Here is a 15,114-nt window from a genome sequence, read left to right as displayed (position 1 = left end):
ATACATTTTAAATTCAGAATCAGGAACCCACTTCCACGCAAAAGGAAGCCCCTTGCAAATCGCAACCCTCCACTCTTCACCAACATCTCTGCCCTTTTTTGGAGTGTCTTTACTTTGGATCACTCTCGTGAAATGAAGAGGAAAGATAAAAGGAGAAAGAGAGAGAGAGAAAAAAAAAAGATTTCTCAAAGGATGGATAATGATTTCATCTTGTGGGTCTATGAAAAATATAGATGCCGTGCGTTGCCCTTAAGCAGTTTGTAGTGATTATAATTATAAAATCATCACGAGAGCAAATAAAAGATGTATACTAGTAATTAGGAGAGATACATATGAACACTTTGTTAAGCTGAAGAAAAGGAAAGGAAAATGGTGAAAATAACTTGAGAGAAAAAGTTTATTCCTGAGTAATTTTCAGAAGTTTTAGTGTTGAAAATAGCTTCTGAGTCATTTTCAGCATTTTCCTCGCTTCTGCTTCTACTTTCAATCCGAGCCTTGAAAGGAGATAAATAAAAGAAGGCAAAAGGCAAAAGGTTACTCCAAGAAAAGCCTCTCATTAGTATGAGAAGGAGCGGTATATATCCTAGTGATGCTAGCTATACTATACAACTTCACTTCAACTCTACCATTACGAAGCCCCTGTAATCATAATTCAAATGGGTTCTTTGTCTTGGTGACATTGGACGTCTCTTTGGTCTTGCATGACAACTTGCAAGAATCGACTCTGCATGGGTCCGCCTCAGTCAACAACTGGGCAACCTCATTCATAGTTGGGCGAAGGGCCGGGCTGCTACTCGTGCAGCGGAGGCCAATCCGCAGCATCTGAAGCATCTCGTCTCTGAAGGACCCTGATAAGCGCTTGTCTAGAACCTCCATAGCTCCTTCCATCGTACCCACTTTGGTTGCAACCCAATATATGATATTCTTGTTCTCCCCAAACTCTGCCTCTACTGGCTTCTTCCCAGTTATTAGTTCCATGAGTACTACTCCAAAACTGTACACGTCACACTTGGTGGTCGCCTTGGATGAATATGCATATTCTGTCACAACCATTAACAAAAATGAATTCAACAATTCTGGCTCTACCAGTAAAATTAATTTGTGCTGTCAAAATGGTGCCATAATGGAAAAATAAAGTTGGATGAGGATAATACCTGGGGCCAAGTAACCATAAGTCCCTGCAATAACAGTAGTAGTGAAATCTTTCCCTCTTGCTTGCAAGACCTTGGCTATGCCGAAGTCTGCAACTTTGGGTTGGTAATTGATATCCAGGAGAATGTTGGTTGACTTGATATCTCTGTGAATTATAGGTGGCAACAGATCATGATGAAGATAGGCCAAACCCTGTGCAATCCCTAGAGCAATCCGATGACGAATGGGCCAATCCAAAAGGGTCCTTCCTCTGTGAAGGGCATCCCAAAGGTTTCCATTGGGCATGTACTCATATACCAACAAGCTGCTATCCGAACTTGAGAAGCAGCTATACAACTTGACAATGTTTTTGTGCCTTATGCTTCCTAGAGTCTCGACTTCGGTTTTTAATTCTTTGACTAAAAACAGCTGATCCTCTGAAGCAGAATCTTTTGTTTTTTGACTCCACAGCTTCTTCACAGCGACAACTTCCCCATTGCTCAGTTCAATTTTGTACACTGTGCCAGATCCTCCGTGCCCGACTATGTTCTTATCAATCAAGGCCTCAATGATCTCACGTGGATCAAAATTGATTCGATGAAAGCTCTTTACGGCATAAGAGAAGAATGATGAAGACATGTTCTCATCATGTTCCATCACAGCTCTTTGTTTGCTGAACCAACGCTTTAGAAACAAGACAACTCCAACAATAACAATCACTGAAGAAGCCCCAATGACCCAGATACAATTTAGCTTCTTTCGGTTGTCGGTTTGAGAACATATGGGGAAATTCGAATCTGAGGAATTAACATAGACCGAAACACAGAGATGTGGGTTGCCTGAAAAGCTTTCTGCCAACCCTCCTTGTATCAGTGAGAGAGGAATTGGACCAGAAAGCAGGTTGTTTGTAAAGTTGATGGAGTTTGGCAACAATTCAGAGAGGCTTTCTGGGATTTTCCCTGTCAAGCGATTGTTGGAGAGATCAAGGACATTTACAGATTTCAATGAAGATAGTGACTTGGGAATGGCAGAATTGAACTTGTTGCCTTGCAACAGCAAAAGATTTAGCTTATTTAGATTTCCAATTTCTGAAGGTATTGGACCAGACAAGAGATTGTTACTGAGATCAATCTTCACCAAATTGGTAGCTTGAGATATTTCAGGGGGTAGAGCACCAGAAATCCTGTTGCTCTGAATGAACAATTCTGACAAGTTTCTAGCAGTTCCAATTGTTTTGCCAATTTGACCATTCAAATTGTTGAAACCTAAATCAAGGATTGAAACGCGGGGAAGACCAAGAAGCCCCTCGGGGATTGGACCCTCCAAACGGTTATTGCTCACTCTAAACCGTAAAAGAGACTCGCATTTTGCATAGTTCTCAGGTAACTTTCCAGAAAACATATTATCCAGGACAAGAAAATAGAGCAGGTTACCTCCCTTGCAGACCTCTGTCGGCAATTCACCAGATAGATGGTTTTCTGACAAGTCTAAAAGAATCATAGGCGACCATTGTCCCAGACTTCTTGGAACTCCTCCTGTCAGGAAGTTGTCGTAAATTGATAACATGGCCAAGGCTGTTGAGTTACCAATTGCCTCCGGAATTTCTCCAGTAAGGCTGTTATTGTAAAACTGCAGGACCCGGAGCTTGGGCAATTTACATATGGATTCCGGAATTTTTCCAGTCAACCGGTTCACTGACATATCTAAATCGTTGAGCTCCGTCAGATTCCCCAACTCCTCGGGTATTCTACCAGCAATCTGGTTGTAATAAAGCTCAAGCAGTCGCAAGTTCTTCAGCAATCCAAGCTCTGCTGGAATCTGACCGTTGAGGAAGTTCCCACTCAGCTGAAGATCAACCAGGGATGTCATGTTCCCTATGGACGGTGGTATCTGGCCGTGTACCATGCATGTTGTCAAGATCATACTCTTGAGCTTTGTCAACCTGGAAATATCCTCTGGCAGTGACCATAGGTTGAAACCCTCATTTTCGTTGAAGCGTATATGTTCAAGATTGGTGAGGTTGGTTATGGACAAAGGGAACTCGCCTGTGAAGAGGTTGTATGACAGGTCCAGTATCCGGAGAGATTTCATTGGCGACAGGTCCGGCAGCGTCCCAATGACTTGTGAACCATTCATATCAAGCTCTTCCAGGAGAGAGCAGTTGACAATGCCCTCTGGAAAATTGTCATGAAGGTCGTTGTAGCTGAGACGAAGAACCCGCAGCTGGGGCAGGTAAGAGCATACGTCTGGTGGAAAACGGCCAGAAAGTGACCACCCAGAGATGTCAATCACTTCAACATACCCTTCATCGTTGCAGCTCACTCCACTATAGTTACAGTAAGACGTTTTTCCTGTTACATCCCAATCAGACAAGGAGTTCCCAGAGAGAGAGTTCTTCATTAGAGTGAAGAAGTGAGACTGGTTAGTTATGCTGGCTTGTGAGGGCATGGAGAGAAACACAAGTGACACAAAAAGGAAGAAAATACAAGAAAGAGCCATCGGAGAGAGAGAGAGAGAGAGAGAGAGAGAGGCTGTTGTTAAGGTGGTTATTGCAGAGGAGGGGGTGAAGAAGAAAAGCGGTATATAAACATGATGATTGAGGGGATCATTGGGTGCAGCAGTAATAAACCGTGATGATGAAAAAGGAGGTCCGTGCAGTGGTATTGTGATAGAGAGGTGCATATCTTTGCATAAAGAGGCTTTATGTTTATACCCACTCACCCACGTAGAGAATAACCTCAACCCTTTATACCGATAAGATGTTTATTAAACTGCATCCGATCCTAATACACCATCCTCTCATCAATATGTGAAATTCTCTTTCCATTAGAACTCGGATGATTACAACCCACATGAGGCTTTCTGGATCGTTACTTGATTTGGTTTCAGCAGACCATGACTCTGAAATCCTCTCATCAATATGTGAAATTCTCTTTCCATTGGAACTCGGATGATTACAACCCACATGAGGCTTTCTGGATCGTTAATTGATTTGGTTTCAGCAGACCATGACTCTAATATTTCTCTCTCTAAGGTTTTTGACCACGTATAATTAGTTTGCAATCTCACTTTTTTGATTCTATGTTGTTCCCCATTCAACCACAGTGATTATGATACTAGGTTAGCCCTCCAGTAATGTCTATGATTTGTCTTTTATTATTATTGGTTTTTGAAGAAAGTTTGTGACTTCCAATCGTTTGTAGCTTCTCTGGGTCCAGCTCAGAACATGAGACAAACAATTACATATATACAAATTTATGAGTTTTTGCCCAAAGAAAGTGACAAATTTGTCTCACTCTCTTAACTCTATCACACTATTTGCTGAAGTTGATCCAGAATTTGGTGAAGCCAAACACATTCGCAGGCCCGCAGCCAACCAGATAAACCTGGTATGCTGTTAGGAATTGGGACATACAGCTACATGCTTCTGTACCACATGTACGGAAGCATACACCTTGGTAATCGTATAGAGGACTTGGTTGGCGACTGGGGGTTGATAGTGTGAAGTACAGGGTCCCACCAAGCTAATGGGCCTGATGGGCCTTAGTGGTGAGGAAAAGGGGGAAAATGAGCCCAAGAATGGGAATCTGAAGAATGAAGTGGATAGGGGTCCTCAATTCTGAATGATAGTGATGCAAGTGCAAAGAAAAGATGCCCACTCTCCAGTCTCCAGTCTCCACGCCCCCATGCCATTGATGAAATCCGACGTGGTAATCCCTTATTACTTGCTTTTTACCGACAAACTTCTTTTGGTTGTGCTAAAATGCGCACGACCTATCATCTCACATTAGCAAAAGCAACAGATTCTGAGAGATAGGATGCTTTTGCCCAAAGCTTGATTGACAGCCATTGCTTCATCAGGATGAGGATGGCCTATTTCCATGAGATGTAACAACAAAATTAGAAAATGAAATTTGAGGATGGTAAAGACGCCTTTAACCCGCCTGGTTTGCCGCATCACAGCGCATTATAGCATGTCAATTCCCTTGCATTTCTCCTTTTTTGTATTCCGTGTAAAAGAAGAGAATATGGATTTGCTTTAGAGAGTCAATCCATAATTACAATTTGGAATATAATACTTGTAAAATTAAACAAGTATTCCATACTGGAGTTGGTGACATGGTGGAGATCCTACTATTAAAACTTTCTTTTATATCTATAATAGAGAGGGAGGGAGGGAGAGAGAGAGAGAGAGAGAGTTGTTCAAAGAATTGATGATAATATGCGATTTCAATGGAAAGGGCATATTCAAAGTGGAAACAAAGAAGACAACTCCTATTGGCCTAGTGGCATCTCAGGACCTTATCTTGTTATCTTAGTTACTTTTGAGAAGGGGATGAGTTTCACATTGTAAATCAAGTGTAGAATTGTTAATGGCTTCCATCACCAGAAACTGATAGTCAATCCAATCACTTGATTTCTCTGTTGGTATGAGCTTCTTGACTAATCGTCAATGGCTTCCATCAGCAGATATGCTGCCTCAAGAGGCTCCATCTCAATCAAACTAGATCAAAACAATTATGGTTTCTAAAGGTCACAAGTGTTGCCTGCAGTTAGAGCTCATGACCTTGAAGATTTGTTGCCGGGAATTAAAAGACCTGTCCAGTTTGACTAATCGATTCAAATATTATTGATGAAAACTCGATACTGGCAATGTGCGGAGTCTACAGTATACAGGTTGGATTTGACAGTTGGTTGTTGAATTCAATTTCAGAATCCATGTATGGGCATGCACTGAATTGTTCGAGTTCTTTTGAGGTTTTGGAATATGCTAGAAAAATTGTTCCTACAAAATTGGATAGCACCTGTTGGTATTGTTGTGATTAATTCTAAACATTCACATATAAGGCACAATCACCATAAAAATTATACCTAAAAAATATTCTCTGTTGCCCAAAATTTTCAAGATTGGCTTAAGTTATGTTTGGCTTTTGGAAGATTTAAAAGAAAATACGAGGAAAAGAAGTTAAAAAAAAAAAAATAGAAGAAAATGAAAAGTGAAAAAATAAAATAAAAACTAGATTTAGAACAATAAATTATTTTTAAAAATTATTTTAAACTCATTTCACTTCCATATAAAAGATAATTGATGCTTTTAAGTTCATATCAACTTAGTCAAGTTAGTCTGGAATAAAATAAATATGAGTTGTTTTAATTCTGATTCTTTTGGTTACAAAAAGAATGCTTATTCTATTACCTCTTCTACTTATGATTCAGTTGACCTGATTTGTGGCACAAATGGGCATCTTTTCAATTCAAGTGATTAGACAAATGTTAAACTCTTGGGTGGCGGGGTTGAATAGGCGTTGTTGAACAATTTTTTAAAATCTTTCAACAAAAATTACCTAATCTTAGAAGTCAATAAACTTCTCTTCCAATTTATAAGTAAGTGTGAACGCAATAACACTCTCCCAACAATTTATAAATGCAATTCACATGTAAATGTTTTAACACTCCTCAAAATTAATTCATAAGAATAATTCTCTTTTTAGCTCATTTCTAATTCCTACAAAATATCATTAACCAAAATGAATAGAAAAATTATTCAAGATATTCAATGGATAATTACACCTATTTCAACTCATTTTTCTTTTATTTAACATATCATAAACTAAAAATAAATCAAAGAGTACAAAATGAGAGAAAGAGATAATAACACAAAATTTTAACGTGAAAAACCTTTAAAGAGATTAAAAAAAAAAAAAACCACGAGCCTACAGTCGATCGAAAACATCCACTATGAAGAATAAAAATTGAATACTAGGTTTTACCTAAATCAAGTCTACCAATTCTTCCTGAACCACTTTACTAGTACTTTTCACTTTCATCTTCTCATCTTCCTCTGGAGCACACTTAAAGTCCACACCAAACTCGATCTCGACTTCTTCTTGAATCCACATAAGAAGAAAATGAGTTTTTACTCAAATCCAAATGATTAGAAATTGAGAGATGAATGAAGAAATGAATCAACCCATTTTTTCCTCAAGAAAATCCATTGAAAACAATTTTGAAAAACAATAGGAAAGTTGGATTTTTTTTGCAACAAAACACCCTAAAATGGGAAATGAGAAGAAAATCAAAAGGGATGAGTGTTGTTATGTCTCTCTCTACAACACAGGAAACAAGTTTCAGGTTTTTAAATGAAGGAAACCCTTAATCCAATATAAGAGATTTCATAAAAAAAAAGTGTAAGTTGGATTGATCCAACCTAAAGCTGGATCAATCCTCGAAGAAAGCATTTTGAACACTTAGTAAAAAAATGCTTCCTAAACCTTCCTAACTCCTTAAAAAAAAATTTCAAGAAAAAACAACATTTAAATACAAAGGTTGATTCAAATCCATCCTCCTCCAAACTCAACTACAAACCTTGGTCTCTTGACAAATTCAACAAATTGATATCCATTAGCCAAGTAGTCCGTAGAAGGATTGGAAAAATCGAGTTAGGATCCAAAATTGGCAACCTAACTAAACACTCACAGTTTCCTACTACATCTAGCAAATCCAAATATCCTCTTGAATCTATATTTTCTGACAAATAGGGACCTGCACCTTTGCTATCAACTTCATGCTATAGATATTATATTCATTTTGTGGATGATTATACCAACTAGGCAATTACACTTTGATGTATCCCTTGAAAGCCAAATCTGAATCCATAAATGTTTTCCTTCAGTTTCAAGCTCTAGTTGAGAGAATGTTTGACAAAAGAAAAAAAATCAAAACCTCGCACACTGATTGGGGAAGAGAGTATATAGTTCGTATTCCCTTTCTTTAATTAAACTTGTATGACTTTTAGACATCCTTGTCCATACACCCATCAACAAAATGGAAAACCTGAGAGAAAGCATAGACAATATTGAAAATGGTCTTTCCCTCCTAGCTCAATCCATAACTACCTTTCAAATTTTGGTGGGATTCATTTACAACTGCAGTTTATTTGGTAAATAGACTTCCAACATCTCTACTTGAACATTTGTCACCTTTTGAGAAACTTTCTGGCCATAAACCTGATTATCGGTTTGTAAAATAACCCTTTGGTTGTGCTTCTCTTTCTGGACTAGTCTAAATCATAAAGCTTATAGGTGTTTGGATCCAGATAGAAGAATTCACATTGTTAGTTCTGTTAACAACATCAATGAATTTGAATTTCCTTTTGAACATGGCTTTCCAAGTACCAAATCTGTTGCTAGTCCTGCTTTAGATTTTGCTTCAAATTCATCCTCTCTGTATAACACTTCTAAATGGTTTGTTCCTTCCATACCCATTACCTCTTCCTAACCAAAATGTGTCTGATAAATCTGACATGAATCATCTACAAGTACCCAATACAGTAACTAGTTCTCCTATAATTGTTCCTGATTTGAGCATCAATTCTCAACATAATGTGGCAACTAGTTCTCTTAGAGTTGTTACTTTTTTGAGCATCAATTCTCAGCAGATTAACTTTTTATTACCTATACTGTTGACTGATTCACCTCATTCAGTTGACTCACACATTGATCAACCTCTCTTGCCACCTAATAATCCCCTAAACATTCATCCCATGATAGAGACCTAAAGCTGGTATCAGAAAACCTTCAGCCTTTTCAGCTTAAACCATTAAATCACAAACCAATATTGGAGAATTTGTGACAACAGAACCTTTAGGTGCTACTGAGGCTCTGGCCATTCCTAAATGGGAAACTGTCATGGAGGAAAAGTATCAAGCTTTTATACATAATCATACATGGATTCTTGTACCACAAGCCTCTGAGATGAGTTTACTTGGAAACAAATGGGTGTAGAGATTCAAATACAACCCTGATGCCTCAATCCAAAGATATATATATATATATATCAAGGCAAGGAATGGCTAAGGGATTTCAGTAAACAGCAAGGGTTAACTACTTGGAGACTTTTCGTCTAATGGTCAAATCATCTACCATTAAAGTGATTTTCACGCTAGCTGTTACTTCAAATTGAGATATGCAACCAATTGATATAAACAATGCCTTGTTGAATTGTGAATTGCGAGAGGTTATTATGTATATGGCTCGAGCAGAAGGATTTGAAGATCCTACTAAATCAACCCATGTTTGTAAGCTGAATGAGGCCCTCTATGGCCTAAAACAAGCTTCCAGAGAGGTTTGATTAACTCAAGTTGATGCCTCATTGTATGTACATTAAACTGGTGACCAAGTTGTTTTGCTACTAGTATATGTGGATGACGTGCTCATCACCGGAAGTTATTCTAAGCGGGTTTTACCAAATATAAAGGATCTGAACACACGGTTTGCTTTATGGACACTTGGATTTGTCAATTACTTCCTTGGCTTTGTAACTGCAAGGAGTTCTACTTGTATTCACTCAACCCAAAGAAAATAGACTACTGATTTGCCTTACCTTGGAATATATTCAGATCTGCCTATCATCTTGAAAGAAATTGTGGGTTACTAGGAGCTGAGGCCTAAAAATGGGCCCAAGATTTGAAACCTCCCCCAACACTGCTTTGAGGCCTCTCGGAGCTTCAAGAATTCTCAAAGCCCGGTTCACTGGCCTCTGCAGAAAGGCTCTGCTTTACACCCTTAGTGACAGTAGGTTTCATAATGGGCTTCCAGTTAATCTGTCTAGGTTCTTAAACCAAACCCAATTTCCCCATTGAAGTGTGAGCTAGAGACAGCGGTTCAATTTTCCAAGCTCAAATTACTTAAACCCAGCCCAACCCATTAGTTGGTTTCAGAACACAATTAAGGGGCGTTAGGGAACTGATATAACAAGTTAATTTAAACCATTAAATTAAATATATTAAGTACATCTGCTAAAATAATTTTAAAATATTATTTAAATTCAAAATTAACTTAAAATAATAAATTAAAAATTTACTTACCAAACTCTCACATATATTACATTGGCCTAGATAATACTTTAGACAAATATTGAATCATTGGGAGGACCATGGGCCGGGCGACGCCCTCACACAGAAGTTTCCTGGTGCATAAAAGCTGTATTCTGCATCCCTACGTGTCTTATATGCAATCTTTTTTCTTGTTCGCTTTTCCCCTCCTCGAAAAGAAGAAAATCAAAATAATCCCGGGATAGAAAGTTGGAGAAGGTGACTACTCATAAGTCCGAAGTCCGAAGTCCGAAGCCCCAAGTCCTACCTATCCTCTCAAGTATACTATCATCATAACAGACATGTCTGAGCTTCAAAACAGTAGCACCCACTTTTGTGCCCTGCTAACCAGAATTCCCTCTGTCAGTGAACAGTTTCACTCCACATCTTTTGAAGCTTGACCAATATCTGCATGTGGACTTCACAAGTGTTGATCGCACCTTAACCAATGACCTTCTTATAAATTATTTAATTTTTACATAAAAAAAATCAAAGCAGGTTAAATGAATTTGAAAAAGTATATATAAATAATTTAATGACTTTAAAATAAATTATTTTTCTTTATTATTATTTTTTTTCTCCATTTTCTTTAGTTCATGTTCTACAAGAACCAAACACCAAACGTGGCCGTAATGTTCAGTTGCCCGTGTTTGTACGAGAAATTCACCATTCAGTTTAGTCAAAGAAGCATGAATATATTGAGAGATGAGGTTTTGAATCTGTCAACAAATAATGACTCCAATCTGGTAGAACTTAAGATTTAAATTCCCTTGACAAAAGAAGATTCTCTGTTTCATTGACCATGTTTCTTTTGGAAAGCTACCACCTTGATTCTCTATCCGGTGCAAGATACACATGCATCATCTTAGTTACAGAGAACACAAGATCCATAGGTTATTGGCATTTCCTTCCACCGATTCCTCTTATTAATACAAAAGAGAAAGAAAAAGAGGTCCACCAACTCTAGTTTTTTCTTCTCAAACAACAAAGATTATACTAGAGTCTCTAGCCAAATATTTTACAAGTGACCTCACATCCTAAATTTTACATAATGCTACCTGATACAACAGGGCAGCAGATCATTTTCCCTGAGTTGAAACTTGAACCCGAAGGACTTCATCTCCACTAACTGACCCATATCAGAAACAGTTAGGGGCTTGGATTGAATTTCTCTGTTTTGCCTTCCATTTTCTTAGTAACACCGTCCTTATTGACAATGATGCCAACCAGTCTACAAGGCTCTGCTTCTTCTATCATTTGAACCACGCCCCTCATTGTAGGTCTCAGCGCTGGAAGCCTTGCCGTACAGAGAATTGCAATTCTCAATACCTTCACTGCATCTTCCTTGAGTGCTTCTGGAATTCTTGAATCTACGATACTTAGCACACTCTCTCTAGTCTTGATGTTGCTGCACACCCAGCTCACTATGTCCCTGTTCTCTCCATAGTCAGGCTCAATTGGCCTTTTCCCAGTCACCAGCTCCATTAAAACAACTCCAAAACTGTATACATCACTCTTCTCATTTACTTTATATGTGTAACCATACTCTGCATAATTAATAACCAACCAAAAATTAGTTCAAAATCAAGAAGGAAAAGAAAGCTTACTACCACCATTCTAATCTTATCTAGTTGCAAGTGCAAGTGACTAATTCTCCTAGCAACCAAACACAGGAAAGAAATATAAACAGAATAGAAAGGAAAAACACTCACCAGGAGCGATGTAGCCGTGGGTTCCAGCAATGACATGGGTGGAGTCCTTACCACCACCATTAGCTTGAACGATTTTGGCGAGCCCAAAATCAGCAATTCTAGGCTTCAAAAACTCATCCAACAGAATGTTACTAGACTTGACATCCCTATGAATCACAGGCCTTTCACAGCTATGGTGTAGATATTCTAATCCTTTGGCAGCCCCCAATGCAATCTCGTACCTTGTCTCCCAATCAAGCTCCATCTTCCTGGAAGTGTGGAGACGATCCCACAGACTCCCATTTGGTAGATACTCGTACACCAATAGGCTTGAATCCTCACTCGTAATGCTACAGTACAGCTTCACCACGTTCACATGCCTAATAGAGCTCAGCGTCTGAACCTCCGCGTCAAACTCCGACGACTTTCCGCTACGCTTTGCCAGCATGGGCGTGGTACTCCGGGTCTTTTTCCTTCCGCCGGAGTCTGAATTCCAGATGTGTTTCACTGCAAGTTCATTGCCGTTTGATAGTGACACTTTGTACACATTTCCGCAACCGCCTTTTCCGATGAGATTCTCCTGCTTAATCGAATTGAGAATCTCATCTTCTGTGAAACTCAACATATGGAATGATTTCACATCCCAAGAATCGTCCTTCAACGACCGGTCATCTTTTTCTTTACTCTTCAAGAAAAAGAAGCCTGCCAGCGAGCCCAGCAAGACCATTGAACCTATGATGAAACAAACTATGAGCGTCCGCTGCTCCCTCGATATGCGGGAATCCGGTGGACACCGCCGGAAGAAACTGATATTGGGGCTGCAGAGGCCAGCATTTCCCGCGAAGCTGCCGTTGTAGGCCTCTATGGAAAGAGATTGAGGCACGCGTCCAGTTAACCGATTGTGGGACAGGTCGAGAAGGCTCAGCCTGAGAGATGACAAACTTGCCGGAATTTCACCGGAGAGTTGGTTTTCGGACAAATTCAAAGAATTGAGAGTAGGTAGAGATCCGAGTGAAGATGGAATTTTGCCGGAAAGTAAATTGTGAGCAATGTTCAGATCACTGAGAGAGTCGCAAGAGCCCAACTCCTTTGGTATTGAACCAGAGAACATGTTGTTTTGTAAATGGAGACTACCCAGGTTTTTTAGTTCACCGATGGTAGCCGGAATTTCTCTGGAGAATTGATTGTTGCTCAGATCAATTGACACCAATGATGAAGCTTTTGAAATCTCCACTGGCAATTCCCCAGACAACCTATTGTTTCCCACGAAGAGTTGTCCGAGAGATTTTGCTTTTGCAATATCGGAAGTAATGGAACCTTCAAACGCGTTCATCGTGATGTCAATTATATTTACATTGGGCAATCCCCATATTCCGGCAGGAACTGTGCCTGAAAGCGAGTTGTTGTTTACCCGGAAACGAGTTAATGTGGAACAGCTGGCGTAAGTCACTGGAATCTCACCCGTAAACTTGTTCTGAAGCATCAGAAGCTCCTTCATCTTCCCATTCTTGCACATATCCGGCGGAATTGGACCCGTTAAGGAATTCTCAGACACGTCAATGTAATCAAAGTCTGCCCAAGAACCAAGCTTCTGAGGGATAGGACCGGAGAGCTTGTTGGAGAAGAGTGATAGGTTCACCAGTCGCCTAAACTCTCCGAACTCCTCCGGTATTTGTCCAGAAAATGAGTTCTCGAAGAGTTGCAGCGAAACTAGTTGATTCAAGAACCTCAACTCCGATAGGTCGCCCTCTAGGTTGTTATCGGAAGCATCAAAGTTCTCGAGATTGGTGAGATTCCGAAATCCAACAGGGATTTTCCCTGTCAATTCGTTAGCGTAAAGCTCCAGCTGCCACAGCTTGCTGAGCTTCCCAATCTCTGCTGGAATCTCACCGGATAAGTAATTATCAGAGAGCTCTAAATTTATGAGCTTGTTGAGATTTCCAATTTCAGGCGGAAGTGTTCCGTTGATACTGCAATTCGAGAGATAAAGCCAATTCAAATCATAAAGCTTAAAAACCTCCTCTGCGATAGGACTCGGCTGGAATGGATTGTCGCCGAGGCTTAGCGAAATTAGACCGGACATGTTTTGAAGAGATTTCCATGGAAAGAGACCCGAAAATCCACTGCTATTGAGGTACAGATGCTTCAATCCACTCAAGGAAGAGAAATCTGGAAGAGGACCCGTAAATAAATTATTGCCCAGGTCCAGATACTGTAATCCAACGCACTTGTTCAAATCCCCGGAAATGGTTCCCTGCAAAAAGTTGAACCCCAGTGACAGCTTCTCCAATGACTCAAGCTGGCATATTGATTCAAGAGGAACAACTCCCGATAGCCGCTGATTGGAGAGTTCGATTTCCCTGACCCTACCATCCGAATTGCAAGTGATTCCCCTGAAATTGCATGCGGAATCATTCGATTCCCAGGAATCGAACACGTAGGTGTCGAAATTCTGAAGCTCTGCTTTCACTTTGAGTAAAAGTTGAATCTCGTCGGATGTGACGCCGGAGGGCAAGCAGACCAAACATAGCAGGCACAGCAAGCAAAGGTTCCACCGGAAAGCATTTGACGCCGACATACCGGAGGGCAGACGTGAAAGACAGAAGCTTAGGTTCCCGGTGGTCTAACAAAATGAGAATGGAAGCAAAAGATGAGGCGGCGGCATTTTTAACTTACTCCGGCCCTCCATCACACTCCACACTTGGTTTATTAAAATGGGCTTGTATTCTTGACCACCCAACGGTTATTATATTTGTACCGTACAAACAATATCCCCATTGTAACCGTGTCTCTGAACTCTGAAGTGAATTTGCTCCCCTTTTTTTAACAATTAGGAGGGATTATTTTATTATGTACGTTTTGTTATCTCCATGCATATGGATTTTCCCATTTTGGGGCTCCTGATATCTGTTCATAATTCATTTTTATAATTGGAGTAAATTCGTTTTTATTGATCCATATAAATTTCTTTCTTTGAAGGAGGACAAAACACTTCTATATGCAGAGGGATGCCAATGTTATAGGCAAGCATTTTTATTTTTTTTTGTGGATAAACGTTTTGAAAATTAACTTGTACTACAACCTAATTTGGTCAACAATACCGACGATGCTATGAATCTTTCATCTAATCAATACTTACCTTGTCAATCCATTTGGCATATAAAGATTGGCATGAAAAATGGGCTAGTCGGTTAAGTGACATAACATAAACCGTACAGTCGGTTAATTGTCCTATCATACTATTTAAAGACAAGAAAAAAAATAAATGGATGGATGGGGAAATCATGAAAAGGCTAAATTTTAATTATTCTGATTATTATATCTAAAAGTTTGACAAAATTCAATCAAAAGCCAGTCTCACTATCATCATCTAAAAATAGAAAGTAAAATTTCCATAAAAACAATTTCCCTTAATTTTTT

General features: G+C 39.4%; 2 protein-coding genes across 2 annotated transcripts; both read right to left on the bottom strand.

The window, feature by feature from the left end:
* Nucleotides 1–289: 289 nt before the first annotated feature.
* On the bottom strand, nt 290–3,777 carry LOC100257433 (receptor protein-tyrosine kinase CEPR1). Its single transcript, XM_019216837.2, has 2 exons — nt 1,155–3,777; nt 290–1,040 (listed from the first exon to the last, which is right to left on the bottom strand). Exons 1-2 carry the CDS (start codon nt 3,628–3,630, stop codon nt 646–648), a joined length of 2,871 nt encoding a protein of 956 aa, XP_019072382.1. The 5' UTR covers nt 3,631–3,777; the 3' UTR covers nt 290–645.
* A 6,991-nt stretch (nt 3,778–10,768) lies between these two features.
* On the bottom strand, nt 10,769–14,516 carry LOC109121676 (receptor-like protein kinase 7). The gene is made up of 2 exons (XM_019216546.2): nt 11,716–14,516; nt 10,769–11,550 (listed from the first exon to the last, which is right to left on the bottom strand). The coding sequence occupies exons 1-2, from the start codon at nt 14,270–14,272 to the stop codon at nt 11,153–11,155; spliced, it is 2,955 nt and encodes a 984-aa protein (XP_019072091.1). The 5' UTR covers nt 14,273–14,516; the 3' UTR covers nt 10,769–11,152.
* Between the last annotated feature and the right edge of the window lie 598 nt (nt 14,517–15,114).

This window comes from Vitis vinifera, chromosome 18 (assembly GCF_030704535.1).
Source record: "Vitis vinifera cultivar Pinot Noir 40024 chromosome 18, ASM3070453v1".
NCBI lineage: Eukaryota > Viridiplantae > Streptophyta > Magnoliopsida > Vitales > Vitaceae > Vitis > Vitis vinifera.
This window is presented reverse-complemented; position numbering and strand designations above follow the sequence as displayed.